The sequence below is a fragment of the Triplophysa rosa genome, linkage group LG21, assembly GCF_024868665.1.
Source record: "Triplophysa rosa linkage group LG21, Trosa_1v2, whole genome shotgun sequence".
Taxonomy (NCBI): Eukaryota; Metazoa; Chordata; class Actinopteri; order Cypriniformes; family Nemacheilidae; genus Triplophysa; species Triplophysa rosa.
The window spans coordinates 9037317-9064926 of record NC_079910.1 but is presented as its reverse complement, the minus strand read 5'-3'; the positions used below and the strand labels follow the sequence as shown (position 1 = coordinate 9064926).

The window sequence follows — 27610 nt, the reverse complement described above, 5'->3', positions numbered from 1 at the left end:
GTTATATTTATGAACTCGCTGAATGTTTAGGGCTACTGCTAAAATTCTCAATCAGGGACAAAATCTCTGTGTGGGGATCCACCATTACAAGAGGGTCACTCACACAAAAACAGCATTTTGAGCTTTGATATGCCATGCTATAATATACTCGGATGGTCCTGTGCTGCTGTCTGCATAACCCTGGACCCCATTACTGAGCTTTGTTGCTAACCCTCCCCACCCTTATCCCCTCGCTCTCCTTATGTGCGGTTCCCTGTGTGCGCGGCTCAGGTTGGATTTTGAGGCGCTGGAGATTGCCGATGACTGTTTGCTGGACAAAACTAAGTCCTGGAGCAGGTCCATCGAGGATCTGCACCAGAACGGCTGCAATACGCTGGTGCGCACTGCGCGGCAATCCGTCCTCCGGTATGTACTGTGTGTATGGCCTGCTTGTGCTTGCTGCTGTGCACTGCCTTGCTTTGAAACGTTGATATCTTGCATTTGCCAGTTCTGAGGCTGATGTGCAGTTTTATGAACTGTTAGTTTCTACTAATAGACTACACAATAAGGCTTCTAAAAAAGCTCATTTTTTTCAACACCAATAGCACACTATTTGTTGAAAGTGTCCTATGATAATTAGTTATCAGTATGTGTGTTAACACTATGACTGAAACTTGTAGTGCTTTACATAGAGTAATAGAAACTATAGAGTCACATGCATCATTTCACAAAGCCACACTTCCTGAGTGTAACGTTAGACGGCACACACAAGTTATGAAACTATCTTCTCATGTGACGTGTTTGTGTGTGTGTGTGTGTGTTATATCCAATTAAAGTGAACTTATGTTTTATTTCTATAACAGGTATGGCTCAGTATCCAACAGCAAAACCGTCAAGAACTCCAGATTAGTCAGTCAAAAGGATGATGTGCACGTGTGCATTATGTGTCTTAGGGCAATCATGAATTATCAGGTACAGGATGCAATTATCTGATTGGTTAAAAGAACTGAATAAGAAGCAATTGGTAGACGCAAAGTGTTAAAAAACAGGGTTTTCTCCCTCTAGTGGTATTAAAAAAGAATCTTACATGAGAAGATTTTCATTTAAAGGTCCAGTGTGTGATTTTTTTAGAGGATCTATAGACAGAAATGCAATATAAAATACATAACTGTCTTCATAGGTGAATAAAGACCTTACATAATGAAGCGTTATGTTTTTATTACCTTGGAATGAGCTATTTCTATCTGAGTACATCACGGGTCCCCTTATATGAAATTCGCCATGTTGTTTCTACAGAAGATTTAAACGGACACACTGCTGTACAGAGCGCATTCCGTAAATACTTTATCTCCTTCAGAAAAGAAACGAAATTGTGATGACATCTTAGTTCTGTGGTAACCTCCGTAGTGCTTAGAAAGGGAGGGGGAAGGGGTAGAGTGAGCCGTTGGTTACAATTCGCAACCTCACCAGTAGATGTTGCTAAATTTCATACACTGGACCTTTAAACTACAAACAGTAAAACATGTAAAACATTTATGTCCGAATTAACATGATTTTCATTTTTTTCTTACCTTAGTACGGCTTCAATCTTGTCATGTCTCACGCACATGCTGTCAATGAGATTGCCCTGAGTTTAAACAACAAGAACCCTAGGTAAGAATCTATTTAACAATCTTCCAAAAAGTCTGTGATTTCATCATCACACAGGTAGTGTTACTATCTGAACCAATGCCTTCAAAAGTCTTTTGTCTCAGTTGTGCTATGAAGTTGGCGATTAGAGTTTTGTATGGAATGAATGAAACCCTCTGAGAGGATTAATGACACATGACTGCAGGCTGAAGGATTGAACCCCTTGACTTTGCTAACATCACTTAGCTCAATGACTTGATAAAAATCTTGATAAACTTTTATTCAATATCAACATGGCCTATAAACATGTACAGTATAAAAAATACCCCACCTGCATTTACTTCTACTCAACATCAGAAATGACCCCTCTGAGAAGCTAAAGATGAATGGCGGTGATAAACCCCTCCTATCATGTTTCTGATTTTGAAAATTGTATAACAATGGACACAAAGCTACTGTTCTCCCTGAAGGACAGATCTAAGCAGGTGTGGGTGGGTAATGATCTATCACGTTGGTAACGTTACACTTGTTACTGTGGGAATCTCGCTCTGTTGAGTATTTTGCCTGAATGCTCACAGAGGCTATTGTTGTGCTTTCAGAACAAAGGCGCTGGTCCTGGAACTGCTGGCTGCTGTGTGTTTGGTGCGAGGAGGCCATGAAATCATCCTTTCGGCGTTTGATAACTTCAAAGAGGTAGAAGCTGGGACATTTACACCTTCTTGTGTACTACAAAAAACATTGATGGTGTATTAAATGCAACTATATGTGATCTTGCACCCTCTGAATGCAAAGCCCATGACTCATGCTTTCAATGCCAATGGTATATTTTCAAATTCAGACCATATATTTACCAAATAATGACGGTACAATTCAGCCCAAAAATGAAGATTTATTGATCATTTACACATGTCATTACAAACCTGTATGACTTTATTTCTTCTGAAGAACACAAAAGATGACATTTCGAGAGTTCATAACCGAACAACATTGGACTCCATTGACTTCCATTGTATGGACACAGAACCTTTTTTAAGCTGTTTTTTCACAAAACTTATATTTTAATACTGACAGTAAGAGGTTTAAATCAAACCCCATAAAAATGTGTGAGGAATATCAATACCGTCATACCCTTAAAGGGATAGTTCACTCAAAAATAAAAATTCTGTCATGAATTACGCACTCTCTAGTTGTTCCAAATCTCTTCCAAATTTCTTTGTTTGGTTGAACACAGAGAAAGATATTTGAACGAATGCTTGAAACCAAACAGTTCTTGACCACCATTGACTACCATAGGAGGAAAAATAAAAAAGGTAGTGAAATTTTTCCTCCGATGATAGTCAATGGCATCCAAGACCTGTTTGGTTATAAGCATTCATACAAATATCTTTCTCTGTGTTCATCAGAACAAATAAATGTATACAGACTTGGAACAACTCAGAAGTGAGTAAATGAAGACAGAACATTTATTTTTGGGTGAACTATCCCTTTAAAACACTGTATTACAGTTGTTTTGTTTCAAGGGTAAGATGTGTGTGGTCACTCGTTTTTGCTTATTCTTTCACATACAGAGCTGTAACCAGCCATATCTAATACCAGAATAATTTCCCCCTTCCTATCCAGTGTGCATTTTGTGGGAAAACACCACATGTTAAGCCAGTTGTATCATCAATTCTCTGATAAGGATCAGTGTTTTGGGGGACTGAATTGCCCGCAGACTCGACCCGTTTGCTCAACCTTGAGTTCTGTTTGCCCAGTCATTTAAATACCGGAAACGGGCCAATTAGCCCGTAACTGCCTGTCTCAGCCCTAAGAAACTATAAGAGCTAATCAACACAACCATCACAACAATATGCGACCCGCTGCTTTCCAGAGAGAAATGTAATGGCTACGTTCCTGCAAAACTAGTCTTCAAAGAGTCTGTGGTTAACCTGCCATTGAATTTAGAGGCATGAATTTAACAATCCACCATTATTTCAGCACAGCACTATATACACAAACAAGCCGATGCCAGCTGATGTAGTTAATCATTTTACAAAAGCCATGTTTACGAAACGGCAGGTTTTATGTTCCGTCTTGCCTTTTATCTTACCCTGGTAAAGTATAATGGATACAGTGATAGTTCATCATTTACTCACCCTCTAGTCATTTCAAACCTGTTTATTTCTTCCGCAGAACACAAAAGAAGATATTTTGAAGAATGTTGTTAACTAACACCCATTCACTTACATATGTTTTGTGTTCATACAATACAAGTGAATGAGTGCCAGCGCTGTTCGGTTACCAACTTTCTTCAAAATATCTTCTTTTGTGTTCTGCGAAAGAAATAAAGTCATACAGGTCTGAAATGACAACGAGGTTGAGTAAACGATGACAGATTTTGCATTTTTGGGAGAACTATCCCTTTAACTGGATCTCCTCTTCCCTTAAAGTCTATAGTAGCCTACTGTAGATCCTATATAATACATTTCTTTAGTAATGGACTGTGATCCAAGATCTTCAAGCACAGCTTAATTTATATCTTAATCTGTTCACACTCATAGGAACTTAATACATTTGTGTTCACAACAGGTGTGTAAGGAGAAACATCGGTTTGAGAAGCTGATGGAGTACTTTCGTAGTGAAGATGGAAACATCGACTTCATGGTAGGTCCAAAAAAGCACTTCAGTATTCCAAACCTGTGTGTGTGAGAAAATCTGCATGCGTAAATAAACATGTCTGTGTTTTAGGTTGCCTGTATGCAGTTCATCAACATAGTGGTCCATTCGGTGGAGGACATGAACTTCCGTGTACATCTGCAGTTTGAGTTCACGAAGCTGGGCCTCGATGACTTCCTAGAGGTACCAGTCAAAGTTCACCAAAAAAATCCACAAGCCAGATTTAAACAGTCAAGTTCATTGTAATGTTGTACATAAACATTAAACAGTTATCTAGTATATCTTTGTGTCATTTGAAATAATCAAAGAGGTTTTCTTAAACTACATGAAAAGTTTAGAGATCTTTGTGTTTCCTCACAGAAATCTAAGCACACAGAGAGTGATAAGCTATCGGTGCAAATTCAGGCATACCTGGACAATGTGTTTGATGTTGGAGGACTGCTAGAGGACGCTGAAACAAAGAATGTGGCACTGGAGAAGGTGGAAGAGCTGGAGGAACATTTGTCACATGTAAGAGCACATTACTGCTATATGTTTATATTGCACAAACCAGAACAATTTCCATTGACTTCAGAATATCAACACTTGTGCCTATTTTATTATATAGTATAAAGGTAAAAAGAATAGTTTGGTATAGGTAGGTTACACAGTTTACTTGTTTTATTAATTTCAATAAACTGGTTTATTTTTGTTCAATTAAATAAATGATCACTTTACCTTTAAATATCTTAATGGCTACTTTCAGAGTTCATTTAGAGTTCAGAGGGTAAACGGGGGTTAGTGTCTTATATTTACCCCCAACATACAGCCAGATACACAGATTAATAATTGACTTTTCATATCTTATATATTGTAATTTAACATGCTATTTAGACTTCCTAACTAAAAGTTTAAAACGCTTTTGTGAAACAGACTTTGGCTTGTCAGTGTTTATCAGTGAGGGCTAAATTTATGATATCAGTTCTTAAAAAAGTTTTAAGTCAGCTTGAAAACAATTACTGAGATTGTATTGGTAATCTTGACTCCATAGTGGGCCTGACTGTGGGCTGAAAAAGTCTTGAAAAAAACAAGTGACACAGCAAACACTTCAAGCACACGCTGGGGGAGGACAACAGAATTCCCCAAATTTTCTACTGTGTGTGTAATCTCTGCAGCTTCAAAAGTGAAAGTGATGCTGTGTCATGCTGCTGGAAATGTTCTCTGTATTGATCGGAAAGGAAGAGAGAGACAGAGAGAGAGGATCGTGTTTATAGGATCAGTGCTGATGCATTCGGTTTTCACTCATCCGATTGTGTTGCGTTTTCTTCTGCTCTCCTTTTGTTTTAGGTGACAGAGAAGCTTCTAGATGTTGAAAATGAGACCATGATGAAGGTAGCAGACCTTGAGAAACAACTATTACACAAAGACAAGGAGTTAACTACTTTAAAGGTATGACCACTGATTACTTTGTTTGTACCTAAACACAGTATAAGCTTGAGCTAGACATGCTAACTGTATTTATGTATTGGATTTATGTAAAATTATGTAAATTAATTGAATTAAGTGACTAAATGAATTAAGCAACAGAAGCACTGTAATTATTATTATTTTTAAGGTTTTTGTGTCTTTGTCTAAACTAAAGAAATGTACTTAACAGTGATTTGGCAAAACATTGGCAAAATGTTACGGTTTTTATTAAGAATAAAAATAGTTTATGCTTATAATTTATAAAAAAAAGTGTATTAAAATATTTTAGGGTGAAGTCTCTGAAAAGAAGTCTTAATATCTTAGACAGTTTGTCTTTCCAAATAAAAAATAAAAAAATAATAATATCTATGTCATAATAATTTTAAAAACAATTCATATATTTATTAATAATTAAAGATTATTTCGTTTTTTTACTGAAAAACAGGTCAAAAATACTGATTACAAAACTGTTTTGTGCGATGTGAGAAAAAACAGGTGTTATATTACCTCCCAAACATTGACTGGTCTCACATTATCATGTGCCTCTCCGTGCTGGTTCTTCAGGAGACGAATGATTCGGCCAACACACAGGTGCACACGCTGAGACGGATGATCCAGGAGAAAGATGCTGCTTTCCAGAGGCACAACAACATTGAGAAGCGTTTGCTGGAGTTGGAGCAGCAGGGTACCATCCGTCTGCGCAAACAGCCTGATGGAGACATTGCCATTGAGCCTCTGGGTGGTGGTGGAGTGGCTGGTGGGTCTGTGCCTGGAGCTCCTCTGGGAGACCTGGGCTCATTTTCTGCAGGCGTGACTAGGATCGGAGGACTAGGCATCAATTCTTTTGCTGATGTAGAAGCTGCTGCTCCGCCTCCTCCCCCGCCTCCGCCACCACCTCCACCTGCCCCGCCCCTCCCCTCAGAAGGTACTGAGATAAGGAAAAATATGAAGTTGACAACAAAATGACAGATTAAGCAGTCTGATTTAGATGTGTGTGTGTGTTTAGGGTTGGAGTTTGAAACTTCTGGCTTCTTTGTAGTGTTTTGTGTCCCAGGTTTTAACTGACTTGAGAAGCGAATGATGAAGAAATCTAATTAGCTATTACATAAACACCCCCAAAACAAATACAACATTGTATACAGCCACAGAAAACATTAAGAGACTCCTCAAAAATAATTTTCAGTTTTTCTGAATTTACTATTTATAGGTATGTGTTTAGGTGGAATTATCATATTTGTTTCATTCTACAACATTTATCCAAAACTCCAAACATAAATACTGTTTTTTATTAGCAGAAAAATGTAACTTGATAGACTGTAAAAAAGCAATGTTTGCAGATCTTGAATGCTGCAAAGAAAACACGTTCATGTTAATTTTTAAACAACACATTGCTAATGTTTATACATGTATTTTAGGAACAGTTCAAGACAAAACTGGAATGGCCTCTTTTCTGCGGGTGTATATCTTTGAGTGCTGAGATGTTATTTTCAGCCCAATTTAACCTGCTTTTTCTACTGTAAAATGTGTGGAATGGTGCCAAATCACATCCTGTCACTGGAAATGGCTGTGTCATTTCTTTAAAGTTTTAGATTCAAGACAAAATACAGTCTTTGTAGAATATGATTAACACAGAAAAAAAACTTGTGTTACAGCTCTTAAATGTATGTCATCACAGCCTTAGCAGGAAGAGGAAAAGCTCAGGCTGTTTCCTTTAGCTAAAGTGCAGTTCTGTTGAGGAAACAGCTGGACTCACACTCAATGTTCATCTAAACCCTTATAGAATAATAGTGAGTGAATGTGTTAATGAAAATGATGCAAATGTGTCTTTTCTTCCACAGTGGAGTTTATTCATATTCCTCCTCCTCCACCGCCACCTCTACCTCTGTCTGGATCATCACCATCAGTTATCATTAGCTTAGGCTTATCAGGTAAAGCATAGTTTAAAAAAAATATTAAACAACAACTGTATAATTATTGCATTCATTTGTCTTTGATAAGTAGACAACCAAAATCATTGTGTACACATGCATACATTTTTCTATCTATAATGAATTTGTAAAGGTTGATCATTTAATCCCAATGTACTTTTGGTCCTTTAGCCATTCGCATTAAAAAAGCCATAAAAACCAAATTCCGCCTTCCTGTCTTCAACTGGACTGCGCTGAAACCCAACCAGATCAACGGCACCGTCTTAAACGAGATCGATGATGAGCGCGTGCTTGAGGTGCGTGAGCGTGAAATGCGCAGTGTCATTTTTCAGTTGATGAATGCTCATTTCATGACGCTCTTGTTCTGATGCCGTGTAGGAGCTGGATCTAGAGAAGTTTGAGGAGCTGTTCAAGACGAAAGCTCAAGGTCCCGTGGTGGATGTGTTGACTTCAAAGAGCAAAGTGTCTCAGAAGGTCATGAACAAAGTACAGCTGCTGGATTCCAACCGCTCGAAGAACCTGGCCATCACTCTACGCAAGGCAAACAAGACCACGGAGGAAATCTGCAAATCCATTCAAACGTACGTACTTACACTCTTTATAATGGTTTGGAATTTATTTGGTTTTAACATTGTGAACATGATATGTCTTGATATGACCATGTTTGTGATTGCAGGTTTGATTTGAAGGCTCTGCCGGTGGATTTTGTGGAATGTCTCATGCGGTTTCTACCCACTGAGGCCGAGAGCAAACTCATGCGTCAGTATGAGCGGGAGAGAAGACCTCTAGATCAGCTGGCTGAGGAGGACCGCTTCATGCTGCTCTTCAGCAAGATTGAACGTCTCACTCAGAGAATGAGCATCATCACATTTGTGGGAAACTTCAGCGATAATGTCAACATGCTGACACCGGTGAGCAATCACATATTGGGAAATTTGCAGTTTTTATGGATTTTCACTGAAGAATGACCATTCACTGTGAATTATATATATGAATCAATCATATTATGGGTGTAAGAGAGGGGCTTGAACAGCGTTTCCATTATTTACAGTAGGTGTATTATATGATTATACAGGTGTAGTTTTGGGTTGGGTTTTAGGGTTTAGCTCAGAATGATGTTCATCTGACAAAAAGATGTCGATGTTGTGTTTGGCAAGATCATGTGACCATGGTGTGACAAATCTTTTCGAAACCATAGCAACTCAACGCCATCATTGCGGCATCAGCTTCCGTGAAGTCCTCTCCAAAATTAAAGAAGATCCTTGAAGTAAGTGTCGAGCATTTCTCAAGTTTTCAGTGTATCACTAGTATAAATGCTCAACATTTTCCGAAATTTCACCCTGTCTGTGAAATCCAGGCTAAAGTCTCAAAGTCTAATTGAGATTTTGAGCATCAAAGTTGTTGATTAAAATAGGTAATGCATCGCTGCAAATAATATAATATGAAAGATTTTGAAATACAGTACACAAATGTTCATTTATAATACTGAAATGAATTATTTTAAATGCTGAAATGAAATTATTTAATTGACATTACAACCAGGGTTATTTTAGTTTACTAAAATTAAAACTTTGAAAGTGTTTTTGTTTATTGAAATCAAATAAAATGTCACCCTAAACATTATTGGAAAAAATAAACTAACAAAAAATTGAAATGTTGCCTCAGAAATAAACGTAAATAAGTTAAAAGCACTAAAATCATAATAATGAACAAAACTATACTTAAAATTAATGTATCTTACATGGCAACATAAAAAATAAATAATTAAATAACAAAACCATATAACAAAGTTGCTAAATATTTAACTAAAATTAACATAAAAACCTAAAAATAAAAGCTAATTTAAAATATCAATTAAAACTAATGAAACCAAATTCAAAACTGCAATAACTCTGATTACGTCTTATTTTTTTGCAATAGAGTACCAAAAGTTGGGCTTCCTAAAAACTGATTTCAATTTTTGACATGGGCTTAGTCAGTCAATTAGGGCTGTTAAATGATTAATCGCATCCAGAATAAAAGTTTGTGTCTACTTGTGTATACTGTGTACTGTGCATATTCATTTGTATTTATAAACACATATACATATATATATATATAAGTTTAGAAAATATTTACATGTATTTATTTATATGAATATACAACTGAAAATATTTATAAACACTGATTGATTTTTATATTTTTCTTAAACATATACATGTATGTGTTTATAAATAGAAAATCAATATGCAGACATATATTATGTAAACACAGACTTTTATTTTGGATGTGATTAATCACAATTAATCGTTTAACAGCCCTACAGTAAATATATTTTCACAGAATGTTATTTACATCATAGAATTGAATGTACCAACAAAATGACTTAAGCTGTTTTTTTAACAGACACGGTCACAAATGTTATGCTCATCGCTTTTCTTCTCCACACAGATCATTCTTGCTTTGGGAAACTACATGAACAGTAGTAAGAGAGGCTCTGTGTATGGCTTCAAACTGCAGAGTTTGGATCTGGTGAGACATAACCTCAGTGTTATTGTGATATATTGTGATATAACAACAGCTCTTCTCATCCCTGTTGTTCTCTTTCAGCTGCTAGATACAAAATCTACAGACCGGAAGATGACATTACTGCACTACATTGCTCTGGTTGTAAAAGAGAAATATCCAGAACTGGCCACTTTCTACAATGAGCTGCACTTTGTGGATAAAGCCGCGGCAGGTCTGCTCCATTAGCATCTCCTGCCTATACTGTATATACTGTGATAGGTCAATCATTACTGAATTAATGTATCTTTACAGTGTCTCTGGAGAACGTTTTGTTGGATGTTAAGGAGCTCGGTAAGGGCATGGAGCTGGTCAGGAGGGAGAGCAGTCAACACGATCATCCCATTCTCAAAGGCTTCCTGCAGACCAGCGATACCCAGCTGGACAAACTGCAGAAAGATGCCAAGACTGCCGAGGTGGCTTAACATACTTAAAAAAGATTTTCAGGCATCTACAAAAGAATTCCATTATTTGAATCTCATTGAATCTACTTCCAGGAGGCCTTCAACAATGTGGTGCTTTATTTTGGAGAGAGTCCAAAGACAACGCCGCCCTCCGTGTTATTTCCAGTGTTTGTCAGGTTCATCAAAGCTTACAAGGTATGTGATGGCTCACAAATTCACTACTGCATGTCATTTACTTCTTCATATTAAGACACTTTGTATGTTTAAATGCTGTTGAAAATCCACCATAATGAAAAGCGAGAAGCCACCCGACTAGCGTTCAGTGGTAGTAAAACAGACTTTGTATGAGATGCCTTGTTGTCAGGCCTTTTTTGAAGTCTTCCCGGTCAGTGTATCAGCGTCACAGTTCAGGGGTGGAGGAGCAGCGAACCTTAGCCCGGGGCGAATAACAGGAAGGGGCAGCTGGGCTGAGATTTAAGGGCAGCTGCTGTGTTTAGACTGAGCTTTGCCTGTACCGCCTCTATCCCGGACGCACACACATACACACGCCTCTTCCTCACATTGTTCTGCCGGTGGATTTATGAGTGCGCACGAGGAACCGCAAAAGGTCCAAGATCTCCTGCGTGTGCATGTGTCTATATTCAGATGTAGATAGGAGGTCATATTTTGCGTGTGGCGTAGCGTGAAGGCCTGGATGACGCTCATCTTTTTGATGGATCTTTGTGTTGTTTTCTCTACAGGAGGCTGTGGATGAAAATGAACAGAGGAAGAAGCAGGAAGCGGCCATGAGAGAGAAACTACTAGCGCAGGAAGCCAAACAGCATGACCCTAAGGTGACCTGAACAAACAACACAATCTGAGTCCAAGACATTAGAGACATACCTGATGCTTTACTCAAAAAAATGTTTTGAATCTCTTTGATAACTAGTGCAATTTTTTTCTCCTGATATGTATCTCCTCTGCAGGTCCAGGCTCAGAAGAAGAGGCAAGGGCAGCAGGAACTGATCGCAGAGCTCAGACGAAGACAAGCCAAAGACCACCGGCCTGTGTATGAGGGAAAAGACGGCACCATTGAAGACATCATCACAGGTGGGCCGGGCAGTCAACGCTCCAGAATTACTGTGGTGGTCCACAGCTCTCCACACCAGCAATGTACCCTCTGTTACGTTATACAACGACCCCTGCAGCTCAGTCATCACACCTTTCAAATGCACATCAGTTAAAACTGACCTGGTGTTTTGTCATTTGAATCATCTCAGGGATTTTTGCACTTTTTTGAAGAATGTTTTAGTTTTCAGAAGACTGATACCGTATGTCCTCTCCTGCCACCCCAGTCACAAAGAAATCGGGATTTAATCTATATTAATGAGTTTTAAGGAGTGTCAGCATACTTAACATTAACACGTACAGTGGGACCTGAGGCTATGCTGAAAATCTGAAATAAAAAATCTTATTTAGTTTAGTATAAAATAAAAGAGCTATTAGATTTTACATTCTGCAATATTTTAAAGTCTGTAATAAAATAAGCAACTTACCATCTGCACAAAAATACAGAATTGTAATATTAAGAAAAATATTTAACACTGTTATGCAGAAAAATGTACAATAGAAACATTTTCACTTGTGGCCCCACTGTACATAACATTTGCATTTAGTATATTTTTCTTAATATCTGTTTTAAGTTTCTTATGCCCACATTAAAAAAGTTGTTTAAACTCCAATCACTTCCATCTGAGGTGAAGCAAAAAAATTTGATTATAATAAGGTAACTTTAATCATATTATCATATTTTTCTATGCATTAAGTTCATTATGTGAACTTAAAGTGATAATTCACCCCCCCAAAAAATGACAATTTTCTCATCATTTACTGTTAACCGAAAGTTGTTAACCGAGCAGCGACGGCAATGCAAGCAAGGTTTTTTTAGTTTACTAAAATTAAAACTTTGAAAACGTCTCTGTTCATTTATATCAAATACAATATAGACCTAAAAAATATTGGAAAAACTTAACTAAAGGAAATTTTAAAATGTTGCCTCAAAAAATATATAATTATAAATTATATAATGACAAAAGCATATACCAAAATTGCTAAAACTTTAACTAAATTTACATAAAAACTAAAGATCTAAAAATAAAAGCTAATTTAAAATATGAATAAAACTAAAATCACAACTATAGTAACTCTGAATGCAAGTCAATAGGTGCCAAAGCTGTTCAGTTACCAACTTTCTTCAAAATATAAAAAAGTCATACAGGTTTGAAATGACAAGAGGGTAAATAAATTATTATTGGGTGAACTATCAGTTGAACATTAGCTTAAATGATTGCTAGAATTGTGAAAATCTACAGGTAGAGGTCGGACCAAAGCAAGTTGCCACAGGAACGTTTGCTCCTCTTTAACCTCAGATAACGTTTTCTCTCTGACCTCCTTCCCTCCTCCCCCAGTGCTGAAGAGTGTGCCCTTCACTGCCCGCACGGCCAAACGGGGCTCTCGCTTCTTCTGCGATACCAACCTCTTCGATGAGTCCATCTGCTAGCCCCCAAACCCCCCAAAAACCCTAATGCCGCAGGTTGTCCCGTTCTCTTACCTGTCCCAACGTGCATGCATACAACACTCGCATGAACCTCTATCACTCTGGTTACCCAGAATCCTCTACTAACCGAAGCACAATGGAATTGTGGGAAAAGCACAAGCTGTTGTTGTTCACTGGTCTGACACCTTGGAAAATGGGACTGGCCAAATGTTTCTTAGGGGAATATGACAAATGAAATAAAATACATTAAACGTCCGAGATCTTTAATAAATGATTTCATAAATGAGTTCTATACTATACTGCTGATTTTTACATAGATTTTTGGTACTAAATGTTTGATTTTTGTTAAACGCTAGGTATTCTTACAATATAGTCCTTTTATTTTCATCTGTCATATTGTCCAGAGACATTTGGCCTGTGTAACAGTTCTTGTTATTACACTTGGTTTGTCATCTGCTAACTCTCATCTTTTCTCCCATAACTCTTTCACCTTTCCAGCAGAACAAGGGGTTAATCTGAGTATATTTGAGCACAATATATTTGGAGGGTAAGAAAGGCATTATGGAGCTTTACCTCGCTTCGCTCCTGTTGGCCTTTTTACCATCAATTCAGTTGCTTTAGCAGTGCTTCATTATATACGGCGCTACAATGCTGAAGCGTATGTGGCCAAATGTACAGTGTTGCATTCTATTAACGTTAAGTGATAATATTGCTTTGCAAATGCTTTGATAAATATGCACTTTAAAAATGATGGGTTATTTTTAACCCATGGTGGGTCAAAAAAGGACAAACTGGTTTAAATAAATTTAGAAAGTGACCATATTTGACCCAACCATGGGTCAAAACAACCCAGCATTTTTAGAGTCAAAGCATTTCCATTTACCTGTTAAAACATTTCTTTATAGCACAAGGCAACATATACAGTAGTACCAGCTAATTTTTTTGCAAAAGTATACATTATTTTTTTAGCGTTCTTCACTATTTAGGTCTTTTGGAAAGGATTAAAATCTCTCGATCTCTGCTGCATGTTATGCTTTCTGTATGTCTACTTTGTCTTTGCATTGCACTGTTTGGCTCTCATGTTTGTGATATCTGCTATATTATCATGCTATTATCATCACAAGCATGCACATCTGTGTTGTGTTCAGCAAGATCTACCAATAGTGCTTATACAGTGGTATTTGAGAACTGTCATACTAGTATATTTATGTCTGGTAATAAGTTGTTTCAAAGATTTTCAAGACCTTGCTGAACATTGTACGTATCTGTCATATGTCACATGTCTAAACATCCTCAAGGATTCTGTAGTTTAATTTCAAGTGTTTAATATTCAAGTGTTTAATGCATTTTTATTCTTAGTATTTGTTTTGTTGTGTGTCTCTGGTAAGATTGTACAGTGTGAGTTATAAATGAAGGGTCATTGAAGGGTGTCATTTACTCAATATTACCTGAAAATTAAACTAAAATCATATAGTCAAATTGATATTAACTGCATATTATATACGTAACCCTCTGATGCTCTTTAGTTTTTTTCAGTAAAATCGTTGTAATATATTTGGTTAAATATTTTTTCTGTAATATTTCACATTTGTAAAGAATTTAATAGTTTCATGTAATATTTATGCAAAATTTATAATCCATTTTTTCCAGTATACTTTTTCAATTTAATATTATTGTAATACAGTATTTTTCAGATTCCCATTCATTTCAAATTGCGGTCATAAGTAAAATGACTTTTATTAGTCCATTTAGACTTTTCAAATCACGTCCATTATCACATAGCAAGTTCCATAAATGTCACCAAGCTTCATACCATCCCGATATTAAGTGAAAGTCAATTACACTGTAAAAACAACTACTAGAATTTACTTAAATTTTTGGGTTCATTTGCGCAAGTTTTGCACACCGTTTTTTAAAGTAAATTTTACTTAATAAAACTTACACTTTTATCATTTTCCTATTCATTTTCTAAAGCACACATTTTTGGCCGAGAACCACACGTGTGACATTTTTTGAGACCATTTAGCCTTTTCAAATCACGTCCATGATATTTTTACATAGCCAGCCCCACAAAAGACATCCACAAGAGTTTCATACCAACCTGATACAGTATATAAAATACTATTGAAATAGTCAAATTTTGGGATCAAAAGAAAGTACCAGAGGGTTAAAGGATAAATAAATCCAAGCTGTGATCGGTCATAAGACGTGAGAACCAATGTTATCACCTGTCTATCAAACATCACTGATTCTCACACCTCTTGTAACCAATCACACCGTGCGATTATTTGCAGTAAACTCAAAATCTGAGAATGACCCCGTTAACCCGAGCGCTCCCTGATCTAACTCTCTCCCTTCCCCACTCACAGATCTCCGAAGCCAGCCCTTCCTGCGAGCTGACGCGGTGATCCGGAATGGGTGGAAGCGACCCTAAAGACCCCTCACTCACTCACCCACCCACTGCTACCCTCTCCCGCTTTCTTCTGAATGGCATCTTCCTGCAATTCACAGTGACTGAGGGAAGTGCAGGACCAATCCAATGTCTTTCATTTGTAGGGGTGGGGAAGTTGTTATTTATTTATGGAAATCCTTTTTGGATTCTGCACTGGAGGCTCTCAACAAAGCCATAAAAGCACAGACGTTAAACGGCTGCCACCCTGTTCTCGTGAACGCAAATCCTGAGGAGCGTCAGTGTAAACATGCGTGTTCGCACAGGAAAAAGTGGTTCCCTGTGTTCAATGTGTCGTGTTGCAAAGAAAAGACACCGGCAGCCCTCGCGGACCATGAAGAGCCTGCCAACGGGATCTCACGCCCATTAACATGGATTTCCTTATATTGTGCAATCTAAGCATGACTTTCTGACAGTGGGGTAGAGCGGACGTCCTCTCCTGACCCTGTTTGTACAGTTCTTTATAAACTATGAAATCAAAATATTTGTTAATCCTATTTTACCTGCAGCAGGTTAGTCTGTCTCCAGTATGTTAACCTAGATCAGTACTATGGTTACAAAGATGTGCCTTTCTGTTGAGTCAGTATTATTTCTTATAGCCTATATTGATGTATCTAAGTTTATACTTTTTTTGTTAATCATTTTGTTGTAACATTTTGATACTTAATGTATATATAATGTGCATTGCAGCTTTAATGAAAGGGCCTGAATGAGCGCTCGGTTTGACTGACCATGTGCCTTGTGTTGATAGTTCCTCTGTCCTCATCCAGACTTTAAAGGCCTCATGACATCATAACTAGAGTTTTGTCATTGATGTCTATACGCTAATGTAGAGTACTCCTGAGATGAGACGGAATTAACTTATATAGCAACTATATGCATTGAAGTATTTATCTTCCAGGAAAACAACTAAAAATGACTCGCCCGACATTTTATGTAATTGTCCAATCAGATGCTCTTAAGAATGACAGCGTCCTCCCCTTTATCTGATTTAGTTAAAGGCGGGGTAACCGATTTCCGAATTACGCTTTAGACAACTGAGTCGGGCCGAGTACCAAAACAACCTTGTAGCCAATCAGCAGTAAGGTGAACAGTGCACAGGACGGACATTAGCTGATCCGAGCGCTGACGAAAGCGAAAGATCGGGGTAGGGGTGTGTTTGTTTTGGTGATTTGAACATCAATAACGGCTAAGAGAAATCGGACACCCCGCCTTTAAAAGTAGCAATTCATTGTTCACCATCAAAAATAGAAGGAACACTTTGATGTCACCTAAACTTTCTGTTTTAATTTGAAAATACATCAAATGCTTCTAAAGTGATTACATGGGGTCTTTAAATGGATTGTAATTGTAAATTTGACTTGCACGTACCAAAATCCTGTACATAGTGCTTGTTCAATGTCCTTAGAGAAAAGTGTGCTCATTTGACTTCCATGCTGCACACACACTAATTTATATATATACACGTATATTTTACTCCCTTTAAAAATATCAAATTGTTCAATCTCTTGGGGATAATTCGTACTCTAGTTCACCCTAAACCAGCTGCCCAGTAAACTAATGAAGGACAACCCCCATATCACTTCTGTTCGGTTGAAACCAAAATCTATTCTATATATTTTGATAATGTATACATTATGTTGTTTGTTCCTAATCAAAAAATTGTTCTCTTTGCACTATCATTAAGCATTGTCCAGACACAGTGACTTTAGCCTTAAGTGAAAGTCAGTACAGACTAGAGGGCAGAACATTATAGTACAGAACTGTAAACTGCACAGAAACTCAAGAGAGAAAAACAAAGGCAACACTAACAATAACATTTCTTATCATTTTTGTAACTTTTTGAATTACAGAATATAACAAATCTAGCCATTTGGGAGGAAAAGCACAAATAAATATGAATGTACCAAAGTGTGGAAGTTTGGTTGATATGGACCAATGAATGCAGCAGTTTACTTGATATTCTGTTATAAGCAGATTTGAAAACAAATAAAATAAAATATTTGAGACTTAATTTAGACTTAATGCCATTTTTTTGAAGAAAAAATAAATATTCATACAGTATATAGTAATTTATTTACTGTGCGATTCTGTATATTACCCCATGACTTATGACTGCTGGGATAACAAACTAAGCTTAGATTTTAATGACAGATGCACTGATATATTTGCCCATAATCACTTTCGGCTGATCAATAACGTAACATAACTTCAATAACATTCAGAAAGTTAAGAAACATTAATTTAACATAATATATGAAATGCGAGTTAATATAACCAACAAACTATCAGTATCGGCAGATATCACTCTGAATAATTGCCAATCGGTATAGGTGGAGAAATTTTGTATCAGTGTATATCTAACTTTAAACTGAGCACCACCCCAGAAATGACTTCTTTTGTCTGTATACATTGTTTTGTTATGCAATTTTCAGTGATTCACTTAGGCTGAAAATGAAAGAATCATCCCAGTCTCTCCAAAAGAAAAGCTGAGTCACAAAGCATTTCTACTATAAAAAGCAGTTTAATTATTTTGCATATAAAAAAAGAATAAAAACAAAACGAACCAACAAAACTACAGAGACGGTTGAAGGTTGTGTGAAACTAGTCATCAGTGATGGTAAAAAAAGTACTAAAAATTACATTTGATCGTAAACAAAGCAGACACGTAATGTTAAATCCAGATGCTGGGATGAATACTGTTAACACGTATCGCTTCTTGTGTTGTTGGATCCATGCATTAGCCTATGGCACGACAGTCTATGGCAGGTTACCTCCATTAGAAGCAGTGGAAGGTCAGCTGAATCTCTCTACAGGTCAGGCAGATGAGAATGGAAATCATAGCAGCAAGGCAGTGAGTTATTACTGGATCCACGTGAACCTCACAGGAATGCATTTACATTTAGCATCAAAAGTCCATAAGACATGAAACTATGAACTAAAAGTGACGTACGGCTTCCACTGAAGTGGTATGGAACAGTTCTCTCGAAGCCACACCAGAGCGGATGCAAAGCTTGGCGATCGTGATAGTTTCAGGCCTCCTGGAAGACAGCGAGTCATATGAGGCCTGCTCCGTGTCAAACGTTTCTCTCTCCTCGTACCGCTCGCCGACATGTGATTGCTTACCTACACACCAAGGCCACGGATACACACCCTGGAAACAGTTCTGGAATGTTCTCAAATCATCCAACTCGTTCATTTATCGCTTTTTGCGTCTTTTCATCCATTAAAAACAAAACAAAAGCTAAAACAAAGACAGGTATATACTGCTATTCGTACAGGTGTCTGCTTGTATTCCTGGGTATATTCGTCAAGACACTTTGTTAATTATATATGTAAATATATATCAAATCAATCTGAGCAAGGCGTAAGACAATCATTGAAAGCGTTGTTCTCTGAGATAACAGTATAGAAATAAAAGCCATTTTCTTGTAACTCGCATATGTACGCACACACTCGCTCGCTCTCTCACACACACACACACACACACACCGAGGCATATTATTCCTCAGCCGTATGACATTACACACAGTCTGCATCCCCCTCCCTTATTATTACAACAAACACTTGGCAATTTCGCATTCCCAAAAGAAACATCATTGTTCTCTACAGAATTCATACAAAAATAAACTTGAAATAAAACAAACCCAAAAAACGGAAAATTTCCCAAATTGTTGTTGGCAACCGGTTGAGCACAGAGGTAGAGGCTAAATCGGGGGAGGCGTGAGAAATTAGGTGAAAAGAAAGAATATATACGTGTAGAAAATGCTTTTCGTTGTTGACCGGAAGAATAAAATATAATACTGCAATCACATACAAAAGTTGTCCTTCACTTTTCTTTTCTTTTTTACATTTTGTACAATGCTCCTTCTCTCGTGTGGCTCTTCCTCTGACATGTAAAGGCATAAGGGTCTGCTGCGTCTGGCCGCTCTAAGCCAGCGGGTCGCTCATGTCGTCGTCGCCTGTAGCTGACAGCAGCTCTTTCTTCTCATCTGTGCTGGCCAGAGAGTTACGGCTGTTATGGGCGCCCATGTATAGTGTGGCGTACACGGGGTTGGTGAAGTTTGTGGGCTGTGGGAGAGAACGCACGTGGGTCATGACTGTCATCCTACATTGGTCACATTTATAACGTTGCTTAAAAACACGCGTACCTTATCAGGATCTAGAGTGAATTCAGAGTCCAACAGCTCCCCTGCGTCATCATCGGGTTCTCCTTCATAAATCTTATAAGCCGGGTTTCCGATCTCAACGTTCATGGCACCGTTGGTCATCCTCTGGTGCTGGAATCCTTTAGCACTGTGGACACAAACAAACTGGAGTGAGAAGTTCAATCTTCAGTCGAGTCTCCGCGACACACCTCTGCAGGCTGAGCCATGGCACTGCAAGTCACAAAAACACACAGACACATCCACCAGGGTCTCTCCTGCCATAGAAACACACACAAAACAAGGAGCCATGATGCTTTGAGGAACCATCCATTTGCTTTCGAGCGGAGACTGCCAGCCAGAGTGAGCGACTCTGCGGGGTCTTTGAGAAAGCTGGATATCCACAAGACATGGTCCAGGGGGGCCAATGGGGTGCCAAACACTTCAAAGCACAGCGACACTGCTCTCACGGACAAACGGACAGAGACGGCACACGTCTACGGGATGGCGCGTGGAGAAGGGAGGGGGACAGAACGTGAGGCGGTGCTGCGTCTTGCACCAACCGGCTGATCTATTTTACGTGTCGGTTAATAGATCCCTGTGTTGAAACCGGTAAAAATCACGACAGCAACAGCACAGGATCAGGCAGGAGAGAGAAAGAAAGAAGAGAATGATGGAGATGATGGACTAGAATGGAACCCTGCTGTTAAAGAGACAGTTACCGCGAACATCTGGAGCCGGGCTTGCCCTGCCTCACAGACCTGAGAGACAGAAAGATGCAGTTTAACACTCAGAGAGACAGAGAGAAATAATACATGGGTGTGAAGTCAGGGGTCTGAGTCCCCTAGGGGATCTAAATGGTACTGCAGGGGGTCTCTTCCACTTGTATGGAGGAGAGAGACATTTTGCTAAACTTCTTTGGCGTGTCACGGAAGAAAGTCAGTAATACGGTTTTCAATCACAATTTTAGAATCCCAATTCCTTTCAACTTCAACCAAAGTGTAAGCCAAAATGTTTTTCAGCTTTTCAGCTAAATGTTGCATTGTATTTGGATATTCAAATGTATTATATAAATATATCAAGACCCCTGCTGCTCTGAAGACAAATGAAGAAAATGACGAGGAAAAGGTCTGATCAATGCAGAAAAAAGTCTGGCTAGAATATGTGAGAAGTCCGAGTTGCTCTTCATGCCGAGATGTACTGACCCGCTCATTCTCTTCTTGTACCACAAGATGGCGGCGACAACTAACAGAGCCAGTAAGAGCAGCAACATCACTGGGATGACCACAGACGGAGTACCTACACACAGAGAGACGTGAATTATTTCAGAAATAAGGGATAAGACACAAAATGAGAGAGAGAGTAAAGGCTAAACTACACTACAAGACTTTTGCTCAGATTTTGCACAGACTTTGGACTTGTTGCAGAAAGTCTGTGCCAGTCTGCAGATTTGATCAGTTAGTGCGTTTCTATCTGAAACTTTCAAAAAGTCTGCAAGTGTATGATGTCTAGTTTTAAAAAGATTTTAAAAGTCTTGTAGTGTATGCCAGCCATAAGATAGATAAACTTACTTCCAGAGTTCGGGTTCTGAGACGGGGAGACGCTGACACGACAACGGAAACCTTCCCAGCCTGAATGACACCTATAAAAAATAAAACACAAATTTTAACGCATGCATGAAATCCAAACTGCATTTTTGATTGTTGGTAACTGGACCATGATATCATAATAGTTTTATATCAAAACTAGAACTAGAAGTTCAAGTTTAAACTGCCATGAATGTCTTAAGTTTCTTTCTTACTTGCACTGTGGCAGTAAAGTATGGGGGTCTACAGAGCACTGGCCCTCGATGCAGAAGTTCTCACAGGTGAAGCAAGACGGCTGCTGTCTGTTATCAGCACATCTACCATTCAAAAAGAAATAGATACACAACATTACAAACGGCACAAAACCCACATTTCAAACCCACATTCATCTCAAAGACCGCTGAGCATGCTGGTACCCACTGGCACGTAATTCCTCCATTGCGCTGCTGTTCGCATTTCCCCTCGCCGCAGTATTCACACATGTTCAGCTCACACTGTGAGCCGAAGAACGCCTCGGGACAGCGGCAAAATTGAGTGCCGCTGTTCATCTGCATGCAAACGCCTCCGTTCTTACAGAAGTCTTTACATTCACCTGCCAAACACAGAGACACGATCTTACTATATTCAAATCATGTGGGAATTATTGCGGCTTCCACTCTGGATGCTGGTTTTATCCTGAGGACTGAAACTCACTGTACTGGCACTGGTCACCCAGGAAGCCTTCTGGGCAGCGGCAGGTGGGCTGGTTGCCCTGGTTGACTGTGCAGTTGCCTCCGTTCTGGCAGTAGTTCTGACAGGTGTGCAGGTCACATCTGGACCCAGTGAAGCCAGGCTGACAGCGACAGGTAGGAGCACCTGAAGAGAGACGACATTATACTTTTATATGGTAGTTGAAGACATAAATCTGCAGACCAAAAATGAAAACCTATGAAATCACAAGCAATTTCTTACTCAAATATGCCCTCCGGACATCACTTTTGGCCACATATTTGTGTGTATCTGTGTGTACCTGTGCGATGAGATGGCGAGCAGGTGCCTCCGTTCAGACAGTAATATCTGCATCTGTTGATCTCACAGCGTTCTCCGCTGTAACTGGTAGGGCAGCGACACTTGGCCTGGTTCCATGAGTTCAGATCACAGGTGCCGCCATTCTGACACTGTATGTTGCAGGAAGGAGCTACAGGAAAACACATTTTTTTTACTTTCAGTGTAATATACAGTGTGTCATTAGTTTGAATTTGATATTTTTGTAGAAGCAGTTCGGGGGTCTTACTGAAGGGGGACTGGGTGGCTGGGGGCACCTCCACACAAGTGCCGTTGTCAGAGATGTGGTTATTAGGGCAAGTGCAGACCGGCCCGCTTGGACTGAGCAGACACAACCATTCACACTTCTTCCTGTCACATGGGTTAGTCACTGCAATAAAAACATACAGATTTAAAGTCTCTTATATTCACCTTGAAAAACGTATCCTATCCAGACCCGAACACACTCACTCTCAGGCTGTTTGTAGCGATGGTAGAGAACTATATCAGTAGCATGGTTCATTCCCGTTGTCAGGTTCTCAGCGGGACCTCTGCCAAACTTGTTAACACGGAAAACCATGTTTTTGGTGTAGGTGACTCCGTAAATGTAATCCTCAAATATATCAATGCTGAACGGGTGGAGAAGGTCTGCAAGCAAAAAAATAAGAAGCAGAGATGAGAACATGCCCTGAAACAAGGCAGGTTGTTTTTCTAGAGCTAAATGATTTTCAGTCAAATATTGCGTCATTCGTGTATGGCCTTCAGTAAAAACATATCACTGAACTGTTTTTGATGTTGGATACAGCCACAACGGGATCAGAGCCATCCAGACGCACACTGCCGATGATGGAGAGCTTGACGTCTGCCCAATACAGACGTTCATTGAAGTAGTCCACCGCAAGACCTGTCTCACAACAGACACATACGTTTACCTTCCAATCTCATCTCATTACAATGATGTAACAAGCATCATACGCATTTTATGTGGCGTATCATTGATCAAACCTGTAGGCCATTGGATGTTCTCATGGACCAGAGTTTGTCTGAGAGTCCCGTCCATGGATGCGGTCTCAATCTTTGGGTGATTTCCCCAGTCTGTCCAGTACATAGTTCTGAAACAAACAAGTAGTAAGTAAAATATCAAGTCAAAAACGAATCTTAAAGGAATAGTTCACCATTAATATGAGAATTCTGTTATTGTTTACAGATAACCCCTGCCCTCTTATCATTTCAAGAGGACAAAACACTGCAAAACACAAAAGAAGATATTTTGAAAAATGTTGTTAACAGAAAACCATTGGTCCCCATTGACTTGCATTGGTTTTGTGTCCATACAATAGAGGTCAATGGGGTCCCAACGGTTTTTGGTTACCATCATTTTTCAAAATATCATCTGTGTTTTGCAGAAGAAAGAAAGTCATACAGTTTTGAAATGACAACAGGGTGAGTAAATGATGACAGTTTTCATTTAGTAAGTTTGTAAAAAAAACTTTTTGTAGTTTTGTAAGTCCTTTGAATAGCTACAACAGTCATGGAAAATTGCGAAATGCATATTGAAAGTTGTGATACACAAGATACTATATTCTAGAGAGTTCTTTACATTCCCAAACCAAACAAATGCCACAGTTTTAAAGCAAAAGGATAGTTTGAATCCATTCAATATAAACAATAATAAAAAAACAAAAACAGCCAATAGATAGCAGGAACACAGTCAGAAACACACATTAGATCACACAAACGTTTCCTACCCTCACTGTGGATCCACTACTATAGCGTAAGGCTCATCGATCATGCCAGAGATCAGCGTCTTCCTGTGCTGGCCTGAAATCTGAGCAACCTCGATGACATCACGACCCGAATCGGTCCAGTAGAGGTTACCGGCCACCCAGTCCACGGCGATGCCACGCGGCATCTTTAATCCTGGAATCTACAGAGGCCACATGGAAAATTCTGACTGGGAATCCAAAAACGTTTAAAGCTTATTTGGAAAAAGGGACTCACATCAAGGTTGGTGACGGTCCCCTCGCTTTGCCTCTTGTTACGGTGTGAGTTTGAAGAGGGACCTGATGATGAAGATGGAGACGGCAGCTGGTAGCAGGAGATGTTGGAGGTGTGCCAGTTGGTCCAGAAAATGCGATTGGTCTTGACGTGCAGATCCATAGTGTCGATGCGTACGTTGGCGTCGCCCTGGAAGGTCTGCTCGTAAAACCAGTTCGGCATTCCAGTGAGACTGCGGATCTCATTGTCGTCTGCGATGTAGAGCACCTGCTTGTTGATGTTCAAACCTGGAGATGATAGAAAAATAGAAAGTTCCTTATTTAAGACCTTACATAAGAGGCATATCTGATCTTAAATCAGTTCAGCTTGAGAAATGCGATTTAAAGAGTGAAAAACAGCACGCACTGTCAGCTTTGCATGTGTTGTTGATCCTGCTGAAGTACTTGTGGCAGCTGCACTTGTAAGAGCCCTTGGTGTTGTTGCACATATGAGAACATATGCCAAACTGTTTGCATTCATTCTTATCTGAAACAAGAACAGATTACAGTTTATATCATGCATACATTCATACAAAACAATTGCGTTCGGGATGTGCATGTTATCCTTTTCCAGGAATCAAACGCATGACCTTGGCACTGCTAGCAGTTAAGTAGTTCCAGTTAAAGTGATAGTTCTCCCAAAAAGGAAAATTCTATCATTTGCTCAACCTCTTGTATGTCTTTCGTTCGCATAACACACAAGAAGATATTTTGAAGAATGTTGGTCACCGGCACCCCCTCACTTGCACTGGTTTTGTGTCCACACAGTAGAAGCGAATGGGTTCCGGCGCTGTTCGGTTACCAACATTCTTCAAAATATCTTATTTTGTGTTTTGCGGAAGAAAGAAAGGAAAATAAATGATGACAGAATTTTCATTTTTGGGTGAACTATCCCTTTAAGGTTTAATATTCACATTGCGAATTACTATTCAAATGAAGCCGTCTATTTGTATCCTTTAAAGGATGACAGATGGTGTGTGTTGTACCTTCACAGATGTTGTGTCTGACGCTCTGGAAGCCTGGTTTACAGGAGCAAAATGTGTCTGTGCCGTTGACTACACAGTGAGCTTCATCGCCATCTCCACACAGAGATTTATTACTCTTACAGTCATTCAGCATGGTGTCTAAAAACACAACCGCACATGACGTCAGCTCAAGAAACATCTCAAAATAAACTAAGTGCAAGGAAAAGACCAACTCACCTGTCTTGCATCCGATCTCATCTGAGCCGTAATCCTCACAGTCTTCGAAGAAGTTGCAGCGCAGGTTGGAGCTGATGCATTTGCCGTTGCTGCACTGGAACTGGTCTTTATCGCATGTGGACGTGTGCACTTCTGTAGGAACACGTCACAGGACAGTCATGAAAACAACAGCACAATCGGTGTAAAACAAAATCACTGTAGCCGGTCAGAGCAGAAGACTCACCGCAGTTGAGCTCATCTGAATTGTCACCGCAGTTGTCCACGCCATCACAGCGCTTGCCACTCCAGAGACACACGCGGTTATTTTGACAACGGAAATTTCTCGTGGGTGGGCATGTGAAGTTCTCTAAAATACGGAAAGAAACGAATAGGAACCATGTGCTCTGGCTCTAGAATCTGTATAAAACTCCTTTCAATAAACTATGGTGGAAATATGAATGGGTTAAACCACAGACGAACTGTCATCACAGGTTGCCTTACAAATCAATTTAGCGCAACTAAAAACGACAGGTTGCGTGTTCTTACTGCACTCGTCAGGGTTCTCATCAGAGTTGTCTCCGCAGTCGTCCTCTCCATCACACTTCCAGGACAGAGGCTTACACAATGTGTTATTACACTGGTACTCATCATGGGGGCAGTGTCGCACCACTGAAGAACAGAGATGTGAAATCTCTTATTAAGCACTTTAGGAAAGAACTAGGTGCAATCATTTCTGCTCCATAACTGTCACGCAACAATATTTCAGAAAGACATCTAGAGGCAAACACATGCCGACATGCACACTTACCGGAAATGTCGCAACCTTCCTCATCGCTGCCATCGATGCAGTCAGCATCAGCATCACAGCGCCAGCGCAGAGAGATGCAATGACCGTTCTTACACTGGAACTGATCCTCATCACACTTCAGTTCACAGCCATGCTAAAACACACACACAGTTTATCATACGATTGTGATCATATACTAATCCTTGCTTTATTCCATATAAGAAACGGCTTAAAAATGAAAAATAGTCCACATTTACAGATGCTATGACCATTTGCAGTACCTCATCAGATCCGTCTGAGCAGTCGTGATCTCCATCACACTTCCACCTTCCAGCAATACAACGTCCATTTGTGCAGGCGAACTCACTTTCTGAACACTGACGGGGCACTGAGAGCAAAAGATCGACAAAATGATCATTTAAAAAGAAAAATGCATACCAAACCAGCACATATAATAGACTATAATGACAAAAGGTAACATCACAGGAGGAAACAAAGGGTTAAATCTGAAGACAAGGGAGTCGCTTTTTAAATTCACATACACAAACACAAACACAGAGACCATGGATTGTTCATGTAGGATCCTCACAACCATTGGCAAATAAATTGTCATGATTTTTTTAGTAATTTATGATGAATAGACAAAGAGATTTCTAGCCAAAGAAGCATTTTAAATCTGAGCGTAAAAAATATATGTATGACATTTCGAGGATATCCCAGAGAGTCGAATACACTCTGGAGACGAAACTTCCAACTTAAACACACAAAGACCAAATCGGTTTTTATCCACGATCTGCAATTCTAACTACAGCCTTTAATATGTAGCTCCACCATTTCACCACTAGGGGGCAGAAGCTCCAATCGGCCACTTCTGTTGCGAACTCAAACATAAGGTGAGGAAGATGAAAAGACAGGAGAGGGAGGGCTGGGATAGGTGGTTTGGAGGGAGGAGACACCTACCTCTGAGCCAGGCCAATGTGTCAGTGTGAAATGAAGAATAAAGACAAGATGAAGTGAGATGCGGCAGTGAGCAATGCGAGTGAGCCATGACATAGGACACTACAAATACCCACAATGCCTTGCACAGACACATGATCACACGTCAGAATAAATCACCGGATTCAGCGCATCCATTGGTGCAGGTACGTACCACACTTCTCCTCGTCTGAATTATCCCCACAGTCATTATCATAGTCACACTGCCAGCGGCCGGGCACGCAGCGGTTGTTCTTACAGCGGAATTGATATGGCTCGCATGTTCTCTCATCTAGCACAGAAGAGA

The 27610-nt window shown here is 39.4% G+C and overlaps 2 protein-coding genes across 6 annotated transcripts in view; one reads left to right on the top strand and one right to left on the bottom strand.

Moving 5' to 3' along the window:
* fmnl3 (formin-like 3) overlaps nt 1-19489 on the top strand; it is a 38608-nt gene extending 19119 nt beyond the window's left edge. The window contains exons 6-27 of one of the 5 annotated variants that reach the window (XM_057319260.1): nt 271-405; nt 843-951; nt 1556-1632; nt 2208-2301; nt 4177-4251; nt 4336-4446; nt 4624-4773; nt 5590-5691; nt 6274-6634; nt 7548-7637; nt 7809-7933; nt 8016-8218; nt 8314-8548; nt 8836-8904; nt 10068-10148; nt 10227-10356; nt 10437-10597; nt 10679-10780; nt 11326-11418; nt 11551-11674; nt 13623-13668; nt 15491-19489. In XM_057319260.1, the coding sequence (XP_057175243.1) occupies nt 271-405; nt 843-951; nt 1556-1632; nt 2208-2301; nt 4177-4251; nt 4336-4446; nt 4624-4773; nt 5590-5691; nt 6274-6634; nt 7548-7637; nt 7809-7933; nt 8016-8218; nt 8314-8548; nt 8836-8904; nt 10068-10148; nt 10227-10356; nt 10437-10597; nt 10679-10780; nt 11326-11418; nt 11551-11674; nt 13623-13668; nt 15491-15521 (2704 nt within the window). In that variant the 3' untranslated portion in view covers nt 15522-19489. Of the gene's footprint in view, nt 1-270; nt 406-842; nt 952-1555; nt 1633-2207; nt 2302-4176; nt 4252-4335; nt 4447-4623; nt 4774-5589; nt 5692-6273; nt 6635-7547; nt 7638-7808; nt 7934-8015; nt 8219-8313; nt 8549-8835; nt 8905-10067; nt 10149-10226; nt 10357-10436; nt 10598-10678; nt 10781-11325; nt 11419-11550; nt 11675-13032; nt 13158-13619; nt 13669-15490 lie in introns of all 5 variants that reach the window. The other 4 variants (XM_057319259.1, XM_057319258.1, XM_057319262.1 and 1 more) reach the window with 4 other exon arrangements.
* Nucleotides 19490-23330: 3841 nt separating this feature from the next.
* Nucleotides 23331-27610, bottom strand: part of lrp1ab (low density lipoprotein receptor-related protein 1Ab) — an 89050-nt gene continuing 84770 nt past the window's right edge. The window contains exons 68-78 of the mRNA XM_057319234.1: nt 27479-27595; nt 26610-26716; nt 26350-26482; nt 26088-26210; nt 25786-25908; nt 25563-25694; nt 25347-25484; nt 24728-24847; nt 24326-24609; nt 24073-24251; nt 23331-23436 (exon numbers count right to left, since the gene is read on the bottom strand). Coding sequence (XP_057175217.1) covers nt 24075-24251; nt 24326-24609; nt 24728-24847; nt 25347-25484; nt 25563-25694; nt 25786-25908; nt 26088-26210; nt 26350-26482; nt 26610-26716; nt 27479-27595 — 1454 coding nt within the window. The 3' untranslated portion in view covers nt 23331-23436; nt 24073-24074. The remainder of the gene's footprint in view (nt 23437-24072; nt 24252-24325; nt 24610-24727; nt 24848-25346; nt 25485-25562; nt 25695-25785; nt 25909-26087; nt 26211-26349; nt 26483-26609; nt 26717-27478; nt 27596-27610) is intronic.